The sequence below is a fragment of the Sceloporus occidentalis genome, unplaced genomic scaffold (assembly GCF_023333645.1).
Source record: "Sceloporus occidentalis isolate IW3139 unplaced genomic scaffold, rSceOcc1.0.p SCAF_4, whole genome shotgun sequence".
NCBI classification, from domain to species: Eukaryota; Metazoa; Chordata; class Lepidosauria; order Squamata; family Phrynosomatidae; genus Sceloporus; species Sceloporus occidentalis.
The window spans coordinates 164,378,621-164,398,428 of record NW_028316984.1 but is presented as its reverse complement, the minus strand read 5'-3'; the positions used below and the strand labels follow the sequence as shown (position 1 = coordinate 164,398,428).

Below are 19,808 nucleotides of genomic sequence, written 5' to 3'. Positions count from 1 at the left end.
TCGGATAGTGATGTGAAAATAAGCATCCTTCAAGTTGATTTATGCAAACCAATCCCCGTGATGGAGAAAGGGGAGGATGGATTGAAGGATCACCATCTTGAACTTGCATGGTGTGATGTAGTGATTGACACCCCGTAGGTTGAGTATGGGGTGGTGTTCACCATCTCTTTTTGGCACCGTGAAATATTTGAAGAAGTCATCATCCATCTTGCATCTGTCTGGGATACGCTGAATGGCACCTTTGTCGAGAAGGGAGAAGCTCTTCTCTTGAGAAGAGGGGAGGATGGGGTAGAGCAAAAGACGCCGAGAGGTGGAGTACTTGAAAACTCTATGGCATAAGCCAGACGTACAATGGTGAGTACCAGGTGTCTGTTGTGATTTGACGCCAGTTGCTGAAAAAGCAGTGAAGTTTGGAGAAGTGATGAGACAGTAGTGGTGAAAGGTTGAGAGAGAAAGGTTGAAATGACAGCGTCGGCCCTGTAGATCCGTCAAAAAGTGGAATTTAGAAGTTGAAGACTTTTTGGAGGACTTTGCTGTTCTTGTTGCTGTTGCCCTGGGGGTAACACTGTCTGTAGGGCCTTTGAGAGGATTGCTGAGAACAGCCCCTGTATTGAGTAGAAGCCGTAGATCAAGACCTAGAATTGTTTGAAGGGGTATGTCAGGGGGCGCCAATGTTGTTTGTGATATTGCTGTTTTTGACCAGTGACATCCAGCCTCTTGCCTGTGAGACATGCCTTGGCCACTGTGTCCAAAGACTCGTCAGTTTTTGCTGCAAAAGGGCCGTCACCATCAAAGGAGAGATCCTCAATACGCTTCTTAGCCTCAACAGTGAGATCAGTAGATCCAAACCAAGCATAGTGATGGGCTGCCACTGCACATGAGATCACCTTGGCTGCACAGTCCACCAAGTGCCTAGCTGAGTGGATTTGTTGGTTGATCAAAGATAGAGTCTCTGTATAGAAGTCAAGGGCAACCGTCTTTTGTTCTTCCAGCAAGAAGGGGATGAAAGCAGCCATCTTGTCCCACAAAATTTTTTGGTAGGCACCCATACAATACTGCATATTACCTACCATGGCAGAAAGGGCAGCTGAAGAATAGAAACATCTCCCAAAAATGTCAAGGTGTCTACCTTCTTTGTCAACTGGAGCAGAATTTATCTTGCCAGAAGATTTAAAGATAGACTCAACCACTAAGAGGTTCAGATTAGGGTGGGTGAAGAGATAAGGTACTATGTAAGACTGAACCTTGTAAAGACCTTCAAGCTTTTTAGAAGCAGGGGGCACAGAGGAAAGTTTTACCCAAGAAAGGTTCATGACATCCAATAATGAGGCCAAAAAGGGAAGGACGGCTGGTGAAACTGCAGTGGTATCAACAATTTGAAAGACAGGGTCTCTTGCCAGTTTAGGAGCAACCTCAACTTGAAGACGTATTGCCCAAGCCATTCTCTGAACAACATCAGAGAAGAGTTGAATATCCTCATTTGGGGAGTCAGGTATGGTGTCTTCAACCTCTTCCTGAGGGGATGCAATAACAGGAGAAGGTGAAGCTAGTGACAGTTCCATGTCGAAAGGCTGTAGACTGCTGAGGGATGGAGGGAGTAGGAAACTGAGGGCCCTACGTGGTAGAAGGAGCCAGCATTGGATGAGGCATGAACATCAAGGATACAATAAGAATGACAGCAGGGATAGGCATCAAGATCGACATCAACAGTGAAAGTTGAACTGCTGGCATCAAATGAACAGGAGATGCAGGTGGATGAGAAACTGTAGCAGTAATGTGAGGCAGAGGTGAAGGCACTCTGGTGGTGTCATAATCAAGCCTAGACTCAAGCCAGGCTTGATGACGATGGTGTGGAGATTGGGATCGAGAGCGAGCTTGATATCGAGAAGGAGAGTTGCAGTGCAGGTCTCTGGTGGTAACAATCTCTATAAGGAGAGGAAGATCGATAAGAGGAAGGGGGTTCTCTCCAATATTTGGCCTGATAACAGTCAATGTATGACGCTGAAGTATAAGGCGAGTATCGACAGTAATGCCGAGAAGATAATGCCGAGTCAGAGAGCGGTGAGATCAAGCTGGAGACACTTCACGGTGTCAAGAGGGTTAGGGTAAGAGAGCCTGTAAGCCCGAGCCAGAGAGGCAAACATCTCCGACTGCACTGAAACTGGCACTGGTGGCAGTGGAGAGACCATCAGTAGTGACAATGGAGTGGGTACCGAGGCCGTCGGTACCAGAGAACTCAGAGATGCCGAGGTCAAAACCCTTGATGTCGACTCTGTAATGCTGACTGAGATGGGGGGCTAAGATGCTCTTGCTGCCATCGAGACTAGCATGGAGATCAGAGTAGCCACCAAAGTCAAGGAGGTGGTAGGCAGAACAGAGGCCTTAGACTTATGCTTCTACTTAGCTTGTCAGCATTACAATCACCAGAGATGTCACGTCTCTTTTTGGCCTTGCGAGGATGTTTCTCCTAGGAGGCAGAAGGGACCTCCTGCAGTGAGGGAGACTGGTATCGAGGAGGCCACAGTCGACGTTGAGACCTTCGAGGTTGGCTTGAAGTCAAAGTCGATGTCAGCAAAGAAGATGGTGTCTTGGAGATCTTAAGAATCCAAGGAAGTTTTAAGATGGGCACCAAAGCCCAAGGATCAGACTGAGAAGATGATTTCTCCACAACAGAAAGGGAGCGTTCCCAACAAAAAAGTTTTAAACATTGGGTTCTGCTGCAAAGAGTCACGTTGGTGAAAGAGCGACAGATATTATAACAGTCGGTAACATGGCACTCACCCAAACAAAAAAAGCATTTAGAATGGCTATTGGTGAGGGGCACCTTTCTATTACAAGAAATGCAGATTTTAAAGAGAAAATTGGAGGCCATAAGAGGCCTAGAAGCAAGGCATCCAGCCAGGCGAAAAATGCACAAGAAAAACCTCGCTCCAAGCTCTGTAAGAGCAATGATGTACAACAGAATGGCGAACAAGAATGAAAAATAAAATCTACCGTACATGAGGACAGCTAGAGAGCAATCCAAAAGTAGTGTTTCTCTTGCGGCGAATGAAAGAACTGAAGGAGGAGCTAGATTGGAATTGGGCATGCTCAGTGGGTTGGGCTTCCCACCAATCTGCTCAGCTTTTCAGCTTCTGAACGGACTCTCTGTGCAGGCACAAAACCCTATTGTGTGAGGCACAGAGACCAAGTAGAAGAACAATGGATTCAAGCTACCCCCCCAAAAAAAAATCCACCTCAAGATTATGATAAGAGCTGTTTGACAGTGGAATGCGCTGGCTCAGAGAATGACAGAGTCTCCTTCTTTAGAGATTTTTAAGCAGAGGTGGGATGGCCATATATCAGGAGCGCTGTGACTGTATTCAGAGGTGCTTTTGCCAGTTCCTTCTTCTGAAATATAGCATGCAGCATTTGGTATTGGCGGTCTCCTATGCAAGTACTAACTAGGGCTGACCTTGCTGAGCTTCCATGATCAGATGGGATCTGGTGACTTTATTAGAGTATTTAGGTTTATTAAGCTTTGTCTACATTGTTTTTTCACTTAAGATATCTTTAACAGAAACAAGTTTTGATTTCTCTGTGCATTTTCTTGGTTTCTCTATACCCTTTTGATTAGCTTCCTGAGTCTTTTCTATTAACTGTTGCGGCTGAGAATATTCCTGCCCATCAGACTTTTCACCTGCTCCCAGAGACATTCCAAATACATTAAAAGTATGCACTGCCATTATTTCTAAATTTCATTGTAGGTAAATTAGATTAAGAAATCAATTTTATTAATCAAATTCATTGCAGTTGACATATTTCAATCATTGACGTTATTTTGACGCCTCCCAATTTCCACATTATGGCAGAGATATCATGGGATTGTTGCTGAACTATGTCTTGAAACGCTATTGCTCAGGCATTAACTGAACTGCAAACCTATACCTGAGACTGAGGCTGAGAGACCATCTAGACAGGTAATTAAAAATAGTTTCCTGAATTTCAGCCGTGCAGCTTGAGTTTAAAGAAAACATTTTTTTCCCCTCTGGCATTGGCTGACATTTCACTGCTGGTACTCTGGCCACCACTCAAGCGCACGTCAACACAACTGAAGATACAGTCTTCCCTGAATGGCTGAGAACTTGCTTAGTTTCGACCCCCTCTTCTGCGCAGAATCCTCTGATTCAATATGATGGCCAGAAGGCACAACAGAGTTTTAACCGCCCTTTCTTCCTCTGGTGAGTCAGTGCTAGTAAATCTATTGCCTTCAATTTTTTTCTTTATTTTTAATCTTTTAAACTTTTTAAGCCTTCCCCAAGGTTATTATTTTTAGTCTTACCACCATGGGTTTTGAATCCAGCATTCATGAAGAGACATTCTTTCTTATTGCTCTTACAAAATGCTAGAAAAAAAATTCAGGGCAGACTCTAATGTCTGTCCAGAGGTACACCGCTCAATACACAACTGAATTGCTGAATCATTTTTGTTTATAATTTCCTGCCATGTAGCTTGCACCTAATGGAACACTGCATTAAGTCCCTTATCTGGCAGCTTTTTCTCTTTCTCCAGTGGGATGGTGGAGAACTTCTCCATCTGAAACCATGTTTTTTTTCTCTCTTTTTCTTTTACATTTCCCCTGTCAATTGCATGCATAATTTTCTCCAACCTAACGCCCAACTAACTAGGTTTAGTTTTTGTCAGAGCCACACACTACTCATGGTCCTTCTCTGTCTGGCTCTGCAGTGCCGCCAGCACCTACAATTGCACAAGGTGCTAAAGAATACTCACAGTGTCTAAGTTCTATTTACAGAAAATTACTACAGCACTATATATAGGACAACCAACCATCCACTACTCAATAATAACCCATATTGTCCATAGGTCATGCCCATATTTATGCACATTGTCCACAGCATGATCTCCCCACACAGCTGCCTGCAATTGTTCCTTGCATTAGTCTGTTGTCATCCTGGGCATATCCTGTACGTGGCACTTTACCATGGTGCAACCTTTCCAGATGTTGCATCATCCATCAACTTCAGCTAGCTGCCATATTCTGTCCTGTGAAATTCTTAATAATGGTGTTGTACATCCATCCATACACTGACAGTTTGAATTATAGTGTTATAGAATGAGAGAGTCAGAGATTCTCAACCAGTTGCCAAGGCAGGAGAAGAAAAACAAGGGGTGATAAAACCAGGCAAGAATTTAAATGGATTTGGAATTTTGGTTATCTGCCTTGATCAACTGGTGCAAAGAAATATCCCAATGGTTGTTCAGTGCTCCCAAGAAAGATGCTTTTGAAGACTCATAAGTTATGGAGTTTGCAAAGTGTAAATGGCGACTTAAGAAAAAAAATGAATAACAAAACATTATAAAATAAAAATTGCTTTAAAATATATCTGCTATGCCCACAGGTCATCAGGTATTTTTCAAGAAGGGCCTTATATACCAGAGTATAAGGCATAATTCTGGCAACACATTAGGCCAGCTACGTATCTCTTTTTGTATTTATAAAAAAAATGTTTAATTGTATTTCAGGTATTAAAATGACACCTGTAACTTAGATCTCAGCTTACACATCCAGTACTCACCCTATTATAACAGATTATGAATTCACCAAGCTGGTGAGCCAAGATGCGCCTACGGTCAAACAGGGCCAGGCGTCGACTTGGGAGCAGCATCCTCAAAGACTGTTGAAGATTACTTGCTGCTCGCTTCAAAAAGCGAACCACCAGTTCCTGTAATCAAGGAACAAAATGAAAGAGTTAGTCCTTCCAGCTGACTTCTTCTATTTCACCGTAAAATAATAATGAGAAGGTGTCTGGGCTGGGGTTAAGAGGTGTACTGCAAAACAGGAGAAAAGGAATAACCCATGGACAAGGAGATGCAAGTTATGACATTCTGTATTTGACTAAAAGAAATAGAGGAAAAAATATCTCTCTGAATGGATTACAGGCTTTTACATGAAATTCTGAATATCACTGCCACCACTATGCATCTCTGGCACCATCTCTGGTCACATTCACCAAGCCTCATGCTTTATTTCAACATTGGCTGTAAAACCATGCCTTTTTGCCCCACTATGTCACCACCAATGGTAGGGAGAACTGCTTACAAAGTGAGCCCTTAAAGCAAGCTGCCTGCTGTGGGTGTTTAATTTCAAACACATTCTGTCTCCAGTCTGGATTTACTTTTGGTTAGGTGCCCTACTAAACATGCAAATGAGCTGCCTCATAGCCAAAGTGTTGAATTTCACAGCTTGCCTCTCACCATCATTATATTAAGTTGGTTTGATCTGTTATTTTAAACATTATTTTTCACAGCACAGCAGACAAAGTAGCTCTTAGAGAGCCAGTTTCAATTTTCCACTTGGAAAGTTCAGAAGTAACATTTTCCACTGAGGCAAACTGATTATTCCCAATTCCTGACATAAGGTTTTTAATCCATGAGCTAGATTGGCTCTTTCATTATAGTCTGTTTTCATAGTCTCCTTTTGGGCTAAGAAAACTGCCTGCTAAAGGCAAGGACTAAAAAGGGGGACTGATTTCATTAAGTGCTAAAAAGCAGCTGCTTCATATACAGTACGATGGTTCAGCTACTGTCTGGGGAGTCAGCAGACAACTCAAAGTCACGTCTGGTAACCAATTTCTCTATACAGACAGTTTAAGATGTGAGAATGGGAAAAACTATGTGAAGAGGTGAAAACCAGAGAGCAGTTGCCACTTGAACCATTATCTGTTCAGCTTGGTTTATCTCCTTTAGGTCACTCTTGATCTGCACACAAAGAATCTAGTCTGTGTTCAAAGAGTGGTATTCAAATAATTTCAGTAGCAGAGGGAGGATGAAGTAATTTAACTATACTTAGCATCTGCATAACCCTATGTAGGAGGAACCCTGGTGGTGCAGTGGTTAAATGCCTGTACTGCAGCTACTCACTCACAAATCACAAGGTTGTGAGTTTAATACCAGCCAGGGGCTCAGGCTAGACTCAGCCTTGCATCCTTCTGGGGTCGCTAAAATGAGTACCCAGCTTGTTGGGGGCAATTAGCTTATACGTTGTAAACCACTTAGAGACTGCTTAGTGATATGTGATATGAAGCGGTATATAAATGAAGCTGCTATTGCTACAGCTGATTGCAATCAGCTTCACACTGACAGTGATTCAAGAATGCTGAGTAGGATCATCTGGGTTCCTCCCTTCTGTAAAGAGTTGTATAATCGTACAATTTCTTACCATTTGTTCATCTTCCTTGGCCGCCCAGGCAGGATTATGGACCTGATCCCCAGCCTCTTTCATCAGGCGCAATTGGACACGTTGCAGGTAAGCAGAGAAAGCCCTGCGAGCCTGAACTTTGCTGCAGAAGCAGAGAAGCACATACAACAGTCAGAAATACAGCTAAGATTCATTGGCTTTAGACTCAAATACCCTTCTGGACACACTATTAGCTGCTATAGAGCAAAGAGATGCTTTAGGATCAATCTTAAGTTAGAAAAGCTTTGCACACTGGCCCATGGTGCAAGTGCAAAGGAGAGCTTTCATATTTATCATAAAGTATTAGAAAGACTAGCTCAAGATTGGACAGGGAAGTCCTCTCTCAATCATAAACGCCTGGGGGAATAAATTGAATATCATCCAACCAATCTTTCTCTGCTACCTAGGGGAAAGGCAAAGCATACATTTTATGATGAAAATTCTTTTACAACCTTCACATAGATTGGGCACAGGATGGAAAAATATACCTTAATATTAAGACACAATTGGCAGACCCTGCCAATTTTGCAAGGAAATAGGATACGTCTGTATAGAGAAGGTTGGATCTAGACTAAGGAGGTCACCCTTAAATTCCACTGATGTTAACGTGAAATGTTAGTCATGACTAATATAAGTTACATTAATTTCCTGAGATCTAAATGTAGATAACTTTGTATGAATCCAATTCATAAAATAAATACACCACTAAAACTTGGAGAGCAGTTAAAACCTCTCCAGCATCTCAAACATAAGTTTGCATTTTCCATATACAAAGGCACTTCAAATAGCTCACTGAATAGCCTTAAAACATTTGAACAGAATCAGAAAACTGGAATAATAAGTTTGTTATCTTCAAAACAAAGCAAAGGCAAAAGCTTAATTGTGAGATTAATCCAAAATACAGCCTTACAAACAAGCAGTCAAAGGCAGTCAAATAGGTGCAGACCATATAATTTACTCTTGCATTGATCATATGAAACTGGGCTCCCTCTTTGTTCTAGGTGATTTTCCAAAAGAAGAAGAAGAAAAAGAAGAAGAAGAAGAAGAAGAAGAAGAAGAAGAAAGGCATTGCCTTTTGATGCGATAGCTCTGAAGGAAGAGATGGCCTGACTAAATAGCTTCTACCCACTAGCATATGAGGAGAGTACCACCAAAGTATTTTTCCCAGTGTCATTGGCATTTTATTTTACAAAAGGAAATAGCACCCAAAATTAAAAGTGACTTCTAAACCCCTCCCCACACTACACTTCATTTTGGAAGCTACAACTACACAGAAGGCAAGTCTTGTAAAAATCAGTTCAGGGGTCTACCAAATGTTACATGCCATTTGCAGCAGTGGTCAGGCGTTGTTTCAGGGTCATTGACATCAGAGTTGCAGCCAGCAGCCTCTCTCCCCTCTGCTAGGATAAGGTAACTTACCTACGAATTATGGCAGGAAAAAGTTATGCTATTACAGTAAAACCATCTAAAACAGGATGTGGCAAAGTGTGGCCCTTTGTGGATTGTATTTGAATCTGCCAAGGACCTCCAGCAGCCCAAAATATTTTTGGAGAAATTGATTCTTTTCAAAGCAAAAATGCCTGACATGCACTCTAGAGGGCATGAGAGAGCTTATTTATTTTAGGTCCAAGAAGTCAATTATTTCAAGCGAAGTAATACACCAGAAGTTGACTTGGAGTTTGTTGCCTTCCCTCCATGAAACACCTGATGCCAAAGCCTGCACTGAAGGTGGGCTCATAAAAACTGTAGACACCTGTCTATGCTGGTGCTGAAGAGGACTTTAGCAGCACCTACATGAGTAAGACCAGGCAAAGATATGGTGATATGGTCTCAGTCAATGCTAGTGGAAGTACAGTCCGTTCTCGCCTTACGTGGGGGATCCGTTCCGGATCCCTCCGTGTAAGGCGAATTCCGCCTATGCTCGAGCCCCATTGGAAACAATGGGGCTCGTGCGCGGCGGCGCGGGCACGCGCGGAGCGCAACAGGTGCACGCACCCATTCAATTGAATGGGACGCGCCGCCCCTTCCGCCCCACGCACGCGCCGCGGCTTGAGCACATATGCTCAAGGCCGCGTATGGCGCGGGCGCACTGTACAAGTTGTATACTTGTAATTCTAGTTCTTTGAGTGGTCATCTGTGAACTCAGACGAATGAGTTATCCTGCGCCTGTGCAGTGCCTCTTTCAATACATTCCAAAGTGTTCTAAAGCAGTTTGGCAAAATCCCTGTCCACCTCCGGCTGCCCTATATAAGGGGCTTCTCGCAATAACCGACCAGTTCCAATGGATGCTGATGCAGTCATCCAATGGAACCAGCAAGACATGATAAGGGGAGAATGGGTGGGGTTGTGTGAGTTCACAAACAACAACTCAAAAACTACAGTTACAGGCACACAACCTGCCCTCCTCCTTAATGGTCTCTCTGACACTGGGGGATGAAGGCACTTATAGCCTTCAAAAACTGTTAAACTATAGGAGTGGTTCCCAACCTTCCTAATGCAGCGACCCTTTAATACAGTTCCTCATGTTGTGGTGGCCCAAACCCATGAAATGATTTTCGTTGCTACTTCATAACTGTAATTAAATAGGTGTTTTCCAATGGTCTTAGGCAACCCCCATGAAAGGGTCATTCGACCCCCAAAGGGGTCCTGACTCACAGGTTGGGAACCACTGATACTATAGAGTGCAAAACAAGAAAGCTTGCTGAAATGGCAGCCAGGTAACAACAAACTGAGGATAAAGACAAACCACAAGACAAGAGGGAGAGTAGAAAGTTCAAAACATGGCCAATAGTAGCACCAGGAATGTCAACAGGTAATGAATATAGAAAGTTGAGGAATTCCTTCCACTTGTAATCATATGGTCATGTGGTCAACTTGATGGGCAGCTACAATCATTTTCTTTACTGCCTCAGATAAAGTAGCTAGGGCTGGATCGTCCCTGTTGATAGATGGAGTGTCGAGATTGGGGTGTCTGACACAGCCATGGTAGAGGGTGAGGAGATCTGGTTAGTATAGAACATACTCCCCTTGAGGCAGATGGAGAAGGGAAGCAAACCAAAGCTGTCTAGGTCACCACAGTGCGATCAGGATGAAGCTCCTTCACTCCTGACAAAGCTTGGTGACAAGTTTGGTTAGAAGAGGAAATGGAGATAATGCATATAGAGCAAGATCGTCCGAGCTGAACAGGAAGGAATCTCCTCACAACCTCCCCTGATGGGTCCTGGAATAGTATTCTCCACACTGGGCATTTTGAGCAGAAGCAAAAATATCTAATTCAAGAACAACCCAATAATGGAAGACATATTTCAGCATATCCGAATCTAGCCTCCACATATGGATGAAATTTGGCACTTGGCTGAGGTCATCTGCAAAAATGCTCTCTTCACTGGAAAGGTAAACAGCAAGTATAGAGATGCCTCTCTGGATGGACTAATCCCAAAACTGGATTGTATGGGGAAAGGGTGAGAGAACGAGTTCCACTCTGCTTGTTTAGGTAATATATGACACAATCCAATACATGTTGTTGGTCAGCACTTGTACTACCTTGCCCTTTAGCAGGTTTTTGAAGCAGAGAAATGTTTGTTTCTACTGCCAACAATTCTAGAGCATTGATATGAAGGATCTTCTGTGACAACCAGACTTAAACTATGTCTTTTACATATAGTTTAGATTGGCACCAGGAAAGCCTTAACAGTTTCTATGTCTGTGATCTTTGGTGGAGATGACAACTAGCCAGTTGCCTATGTAAAGGTACAGGACAACACTTTGCTGGCGAAGGCAATTACAACTGCAATCATTTATGTAAAGACACGGAAAGCCATGCTGACACCAAAAGTAGAACTCCAAATATGTAACCCTTCTTTCCCATCACAAAGCAGAGAAAATGTCTGTGAGAGGATCGGATATAAATATGAAAGTAGATATCTTTGAAGTCCATTCATTCTGCTGCATTAAGGGAAGAATGGCATTTAAAGTCACCATCCTGAAGCAACATGGGTAGATGTAGTGGTTCAAGCCTCTTAAGTGCAAGATGGGCAGCAGACTTCCATCTTTCTGGGTGACAATAATAATAATAATAATAATAATAATAGGATTTATTTTTATTGCGCCCAATCCTGCCCTCTGGCTTACAATCTAAAAAGACACGACACAAAAGGAGAAGAGAATGGTGAGGGGGAGGAGGGGATCAGGTCCAGCATTCTTCTCTCCCTCTGAGGCGTGGACCAAGGCAGATGGACTAGAGGGGAGGGCTCTTCTTCTTTAGGCTAGCCCTGGTGGAGTACCATGAGAAGTAATCTCAACTTGTTTGAGATCGAGGAGCAGGTTTGATGGCACTTTTTTGCAAGAGAGTATTTACCACTTAAAGTAAGGCTATGGAGGGAGGGGTGGAATGGAAGAAACCTGATGGAGGACAGGAATCCAATTTGATGGCGTAGTCTCCTTTCATGATGTCAAGCATTCCACACTTGATGGTAGTTTCTGAGCTTATTGTAGAATAGCGGACAGGTTGTTAGTGGTACAGTGGGAGCAAGCCATTGAGCATTCAAGAATGAGAGCAGTTGAGGGGATAAAAAATCAGCTACTAAGGTGTCATTTAACAGGGAAACAAAGTCAATGTTTTGAAACATCCCTGGACTGCTTCTTCATCTGCCCAGACTTAAATGTCTGGCCAGAAGAGGGAGGCATTTGCATAAGAGAGGCAACCTGCTGATAGCTGTGGTAGTATATAGTTCCAGTTTTGGATGCCCTCCAAGTGGAACAACGCCCAAGTCATTAACACAGTAGAGCATTTCTAACTTGCTCAAGGTGGAAGGAATCGATGAAAGGGTTGACCTGCATCAGGCAGAGAAGCATCTGTAAAGCCGCAGGGGTTGTGGCCTATACCTGCACACAGTGGAATATTGGGTCTTCAACAGGGGTGTGTTGATACTGAACCTGGATATCTAGTGATTTGGACATGTGTAAAATTTGGTCAATGAATACCTTAATGTTATTGGCTGGGAAGAATGGATCCAAGGCACTCAAGGAGATAGGATGTATGTGTGATTTCCTTGCAGGAACCATCACTGAATATGAGTCAGAATCCGATGTCAAGATAGCTGAACTTATAAAGGCATTTATGACCCAGTCAACAGCAGCAAACTGAAACTGTGGCAGTCTTGCTCTTCCCAGCAACCTTTTTAATGGGGAGAGTCCAAGACAAATTGTGGAAAGTTGAGGCAATTTCACTGGATGCCTGGTTACCCACCCTCTCACCCTGCTCAATGGTAGTGATAATGGTGGTTTGTATAGTATGCTGTGGTATCATATTGAGTGACAAGAATAGGCCTTGTTCTTGCAATGGTAAGTACACTGGCCCAAGGAGCTATCACGGGCTGATGAACGCCTTATGTCAGAGTAATATGTCATAGCAGGGAGAATGGGAACATCTGTAACTGTGCTCACCATACCTATGGCAATAAGCACCCCATGATGAAAATGTTGATAAGGTCTGTGCCGGTGGTATCTCTGATAAGAGGAAGCAGTATTGATATCTGATCTCAACATCAAATGGGAGTGGGACCAAGAACTTCGATGCTGCCAATGAGGAGATGAAATCAGCAGCAAAGGCCCATGGAATATATGTTCCAATGCAGCTTCCCAAAGAGAAATGGAGGCCTCAAGTAGCATGGTCACATCTATGGCAGATTGAAAAAAGGTTTGTGAAGGAGACTTGTGTTCCCTTGGATGATGATGATGATGATGATGATGATTCTTCTGCTTATGTCTCAGTACTGATTGCATCTTGACACTGAGAGACTTCTCTGGAGTTGGAGACTGTGAAGGCTCACTATCAACAAGTGCTTTGTTTTTGCCTGGATACAGACAGACTGCCAGGGAGCGTTTGGCCTCGTGTTTTCAGAGACTGGCTGCCAGAGAAACCAAAGACAGCTTAGCCTCCAAACTCAATATCAACTTTTCCATCACCTTCAAGTTGAGGGTCGATATCAAGGCTCAGTGAACCTGCTGATTTACTAGGGAGCTGGTGATGATAAATTAAGTGGGATGGAAACAAGAGCATCAATGGTAGGAAACTCAGAACAAGTTCAACCAAATACAGACTAGATTCCATTGCAAAGCCATGGCAGTGGTAGGAGCAAAGAAATTATCCTTCTCTCCCAACATTGCATCTGCACAATGTTGTCCATTGAACTTTTCTCAAGTGGTCAGAGGCGTATATGCTCTGTCCCTCAGAAGCATAGAAAGCCATAGGTGGATGACCTATGCTAGAGATTAGACAGAGGGAATATGCTCCTGGTCATACATAATATCAATCATGGTACAGTGGGCCCTTGGTATCCACTTGGGTTTTGGCTCCAGGACCCCCTGTGGATAACAAAATCCATGGATGCTCAAGTCCCATTAAATACAATGGCATAATAAAATGATGTCCCATATAAAATGGCAAAATGAAGGTTTGCTTTTTGGAAATTATACATTTTTAACATATTTTCAAACCATGGATGCTTGAATCAGTGCATAAAAATATATGGATACAGAGGGCTGATTGTATTCTTCTGAGCCACCCCTCTGGGAAGAGACTTGCAGGTACTGTTCTAGACCTTCTTGGAGGAGAGAACTCAAAAGGTGCCAGGGGGCTCTAGTTGGACCCCATGGCCACTGGCTTGTGGGCTCCTCTCAACATGAAATCACAGGAAATTTTAGTTTTCTTTCATTCAGTTCCAAGGAAACTGTCTCTGTGCTAAACCAGTATCTGCTATTGGTAGTGGACTGGAAAAACTGAAGCTTCATCAAGACAAGACAGAGGTGCCCCTGGTCAGAAGAAAGACAGATAGGGGAACAGGGATTCAGCCTGTGCTCAATGGAGTTACTTCATCTGAACCATCAGGTTCATAGCTTGGTATGCTCCGGGAATCAGATTTGAGCATGGGGACACCTGGTTTTCATCAGTGGCCAGGACTGTCTTTGCACAGCTAAAACTGGTGCACCAGTTGCACCTGTTCCTTGAGATGTGACACATACCTTTATGACATCTCATCTGTATAATGATAACACATTCTATGTCAGACTGACTTTGAAACCTGAAAATTTCAGTGGATCCAAAATACTGCAAAAGTCTGCTGAGAGAAACTGGTTACAGGAAAACATTTAACTCTCATATTGAAACAGCCACTGGTTCATTTCCTTGCAGAATGCATGCTGATTATACCCTTTAAAGGTCTATACAGCTTAGATACAGGCTATCTGTGCAAGACTGTGGCCCCATACAGACGGGCCAAAATAAAGCTGCTTCGGGCCACTTTGGAGGTATGCTGTTTAAATGATGCATGTGTCCTAAGAGGCCGGAAGCTGCACCAAAGCTATGCTCCAGTCCTTAGAACTATAATGTGGTTTTGTTGTGGCTTCTGGATGCTTAGGATGCATGCATCATTTAAATAGCATACCTCCAAAGTGGCCCGAAACAGCTTTATTTTTAAAGGATGATTTTTGATAAATGAATTCTTTTTATAGTCAATAAAAACCATTAGAAACCATTGCTGCATTTTGTCAGAGTAATTTGTGTAACAAATAATATTTTGTTTACAAGGTTTTGAGGCGATACAATAATTCAGTGCCCTTCTCTACCAGCCACTATATATGCCATAGCAACTTGAAAATTCTCACAGGCATACATATTTCTTCACTTATAATTCACTTCAACCAAAGAATGAAAACTTACCTTAGATTCTTGTTCTGATGAAGAACCTGTAGCAAATTAAAAGGAAGTTCAACAACCATTGGCACAGGTTGCAATTTGCTTTGGAGTGGTAGCCCTTCATGTCTAGGTTTCTCTTCAAGTTGGTTCTTTCTCAACTTCTCTTGGTGAACAGGCTCCAACTGCTCTGACAACTGTGGTTTAGATTTCACCTTCATATTCCTAAGACAATCAGCTGTTTCACCCTGAGGTATTTCCAGTTCTTCACCCTCCTCTGCTGTCTCCTCCTCCTCTTCAGATTCCATTTCTGACTTAAGGACAAAATCAGTTGACTGTGAAGTCCCTGTTAAGAATTAATATATTACCAGTTTTCAACATTTTAGCACCAGTGAAGTATGGCAGAAAACTTCAGCTCTTATATACACCAATGCAAATGACACAGTATTGAGGATGCAGAAAAAAACTTTTATTTTTATTGAAAAGACTCAGTAGTGAGTAGTGCACATATAACAAAATAAATCTACTCAGAAAGAACTTTGAATCCTGGGAAACTGATTTTGGTAAGCAATTTATTGCTTTCACACATCAACACTGACTACTGTAAATATCTGAAAGACCTGTATCACCTCGGCCAGCTCTTTAAAATGTAGGGCAATGTATACGATTTGCATTTTTCTGGATTATATTATATTCTGTTCCACAACTGTATAAATAATGTATATGCTCATGTATAAATCTAGACATTTTCATTAAAAAAAATGAACCAAAAACCCTGGGTTGACTTATCCACAAGTCAATGTATGAGTGGTGAAAGAAGAAAGCTTAGTCCATCCTAGGAGCACATAAAAAATGCACTGATCTCCTCTACTCTCTCCATCGCCACATGGCACCACTTCTGACATTTTTTAATGCCTGGGTGGGAAACTGGCAGTGGCAGCTCTTTGGTATTTCCCCTCAAAGAAGCACTAAGAATCAGGCTTTGGAGGATTTTCATAAGACATTTATGCATTTTGTTAGTTTTTCTGGATTAAAATCAGACAGTTATCATATTAAAGTTATAAGCTATAACCACTGTTAACAAAGTTACCATTTTGTTTGCTTTGCCTTTACATCCTTTTTGATATGTATGCATTTTCTTAGTCTCTTGCCTGTGCCTGGTTAGTTTCCCCACACATCACTCAACCACCATTTACTGTAGTTACCTCCTCATCAATCCTGCCTTTATGGTGAGCACAGTTATGTCTGATATAATATTGCAACTATTTGGCATAGTTTTCCTTTGCTTCATCTTCTACATCCTTTTTAATCTGCCCCTAAGTTTTACCATCAACTATTCTTGAGTCATGTAAAAATGCATAATTTTGACCCCAAAACCTGCCTTGGACATATATATATATAAGGGCGACTTATTTCAAGTATACACCGTATGCTTTATACCTGGGGCCTTAATACCACTCAGTGCTGTAGCTGAAGAAGTGGGTTTATAGCCACAAAAGCTCATACTAAAATAACAAGTAGCTAGTCTTAAAGATACTGCCACATTTCCCTTTTTGTCTCCCTCCCTCCCTTCTTTTAATCCTCACAAGTGGGTTTGTCTGTACCTTTAACTGAAGCAGTTTGTACCACCTGTCTCATCAAAGCAATATCTGATTGTCAATTTCACCATGTTTTAAAAATGTTATAGGTGTGCTCAAAGCTACAGCATTACAGATTTCATGAAAACATTCATTGGTTGAGAACATCTACATTACTGTCATCATTCTTGTGGAATGTGCCAGCACAAGCTATGGCCATAGTCTCTTTGCCTGCTTGTAACAGAGGTGAATGCATGCTTTAATCCATCATGACAGCTGTACTTTTCAAGTGTGTTGGCTCTTTGTTTGTGGATTAAAATATAAAAACAAGACCTGAGTGTGTATGAAGGTCCATGTGCTGCAATTTAAGGATTCATCTTACATATAATGTACATAATTTTTTCCTCTAATCATGAGGCAGATTAGTGCAGAAGGTTGGAAGCGATATTCCCTCACAGACAGAAATTTGAAACTATCTTAGATAGGAATGATTGATCTAAAAATAAAATCACTTTATTGTTGTTGAACTGATACAAATTTTCACTGATTGAAAATTGTGAAATTTCTGAAACCCTTCTTGCTGATTTTATGCCACTAAACCAACGGTTTTGAGGATCATGCATCTTATCATTCCTGCATAGGTTTGAAAGGAGCACCTGTTAAGACATTCAACACCTATTTCAAGTTAGAAATCCATGTTTTACGGTTGGTCCTTTAGTGTTGTTCTGCTCAGGGAACCCATAACATGAGGATTTTTTGTACAGCTGAAGGTGCAGCAACCTGGCTTTTAAGAAATTTGGTTCCTGTTCCTGCACATAGCAAACATGTCAGTATGGGATCGATCTTTCTAAATGTCCAGTTGGTTGAATACTTGCAGACTGAGGTACTACTTCCCCTAGATGTATTATTGTCAGCCTGCCAAGGTTGAGGACATTGATTTCTCCATCCATTTTTGAAGTTTAGATGCATCTTTGCAAAGCAAGTGGGATTTGATCCCCCTACATTTGTTCATGTAAAACTGCACTGTATTATCGTACTTAAGAACTTGCATATGTGTACCCTGCACCAAATGCCAGAAAGTTTTCAAAATCAGACAGCCTTTAATCGAGCCAATTTGTTCTGCTAATCTTGGAATCCACTGGCCGTTGGCTGTTTTTCCCAGGCATAAACCCTCATCCCATTAAACTGGCACATATTGTTACACTTTTCTAAAAATGGTGTTCTGCACTATAGGTTGAGTTTGTGAGCCCACCAACATAGAGATCCTATTCTTGGCCTTACAGCATAAAGTGGCAGTTTCTTTTTAGCATTAACACCGTTTAGTGTAGAAGTATGAGCCACTACAGCTGTCATGTACAGCTGGAGAACACGTGCATAATAAAATCTGGACCACTGATACAATTAACCCCTGCACATGTGTCATGTGCATAATTTCAGCCTCTTGTTCTGAATAAACCTTTGAATTCCTTCTATATTTTTTCTGCTCTATCATTTGAGACACAGATCTGTGTCCTGTCTATGTCCGTAGCCCTTCTCAGATGTGTTGAAGACTCTGTGAGCTGAAAGTAACTTTTCTCTTAGTTCCGCAAAATACCTTCCTTCAGTAAAATGTTATCCAGATATGGGGAATACATTAAAGCTTCTCATCTCAAATGAGTCACATGTAGTACCAGAACTTTCCTAAATACTTGGGATGCCAATACAAGATCAAAATAAAGTGCTAGAAAATGGTTGTACTGATTTTGGTAAAATAAATGTACATACTTTATGTGAATTAGAGGCATATGAACATGAAGATATGTCTCTTTAAAGTTGATTGGTATCAAGAAATTGCACCTTGGAGGTCTGCACTGGGCTATGCTCTCTGTGACTAGCAAAGATTTGTCTGGCTACTGGATATTCCACCCACAGAACTGTTGTCTCTGGTCACAAAGGTACAGTAATTTTTTTAACCTTTTGTTATAACAAAACATGGACCTTGTCACCAGGGTCACCCCTGCAACCACTGAGTTAAGATGAAAAGCAGCATTAGCAGACAATGCAGCAACACTCTACTGTCTTCTTTTTCTTCATTTCTCTCCTCTGTATCCCACAGATACCTTTTCTTCTTCTACCCCCTTTCACTGGTAAAATTTTCTCCATTCTCCTTTTGAGCTCCAAATTTTTCTGTTCTGTCACTTTCTATGTTGTACCTCTATCTGATTTCCTCAGACCAATCTGCGTTTCTCTCTGCTCATCTAGTGAATACCTAGCCAACCTTTTTGCCTCACTATTGCTTGAAGATATAACTATCTTGTTTAATGGAGCATCAGGCACTGTCCCAAGGATATGCTATGTAGTGTTTAAACAAGCCACTTGTGAGAATGGGTCTTCACTGACTCTGTTCAGATGTGGGCAGCTCTAGTAATCTTAGCAGTTTCCTCTTTCTCTGTTAACTTGCATTACATTTGCTGAACTGCCTCATTTCCCATTTTCTCCATGGACAGAAAGGGCAAAGAAGGAGACACGTTAGTGCCTTACTTTTGTAAAAATATTGAAAGTATTAAGAAAAAAGGTTGAAAGCCTGAAAGGTTGTGTAAAATTGTTAAGAAAGACATAGAAGCAACCCAAAAAGTTACTAATCCATATTAGTATTAATCCAATTAATTTGCTCTTCTGTAACTGCAAGAGACTGACAACTCATGAACCCTCCAGTATTGATAATGGATTACATATTAACAGACATGGAGGACAGGAAATACATACATACAGTTTTTAAAATCACATATGCAAATTAAGCTCCTCATTCTTTGAAGCTGTGCTCTCATGCTATTGTGTAAAAATGTACAAGACTTACACATACCCGACAATCTTGAACGTCTTGGTCTCAATTTGCCATGACGTTGTCTTCGTTTCCGTACCTCTAGTGACAGAAGTTTCCGCTCATACAAAGCAGCATGAAGCTGAGCATTACAATCCACACTGTCCAGGCCCAGATCTCCAGCAAGAGTTAAACTGCAAAAGAACAAAACAGAAAAAATAAACAGAATACTGAAAAAAACATTTTGTTCTTATTTTTAGCAAAATGTACACGCTAGGATGCATCTACACTATCAAAATAATGCAGTTTAACACCACTTTAACACCATCTTACAGAATCCTGGGATTTGTAGTTTTGTGAGGCACCAACATGCTTTGGCAGAGAAGACTAAAGACCTTGTAAAACTACAAATTCCAGGATTCCATGGGATGGAGCTACAGCACTTAAAGTGGTGTCACACTGCATTACTTCTACAATAGAATCATAGAATTGTAGAGTTGG

General features: G+C 41.8%; 1 protein-coding gene across 4 annotated transcripts in view; it reads right to left on the bottom strand.

Moving 5' to 3' along the window:
* Positions 1 to 19,808, bottom strand: part of TTLL5 (tubulin tyrosine ligase like 5) — a 295,829-nt gene that overhangs the window by 152,442 nt on the left and 123,579 nt on the right. For all 4 annotated transcript variants that reach the window (XM_089522251.1, XM_089522253.1, XM_089522249.1 and 1 more), the window contains 4 exons: positions 19,350 to 19,501; positions 14,958 to 15,276; positions 7,220 to 7,340; positions 5,577 to 5,723 (listed from right to left, as the gene is read on the bottom strand). In XM_089522251.1, the coding sequence (XP_089378377.1) occupies positions 5,577 to 5,723; positions 7,220 to 7,340; positions 14,958 to 15,276; positions 19,350 to 19,501 (739 nt within the window). The remainder of the gene's footprint in view (positions 1 to 5,576; positions 5,724 to 7,219; positions 7,341 to 14,957; positions 15,277 to 19,349; positions 19,502 to 19,808) is intronic.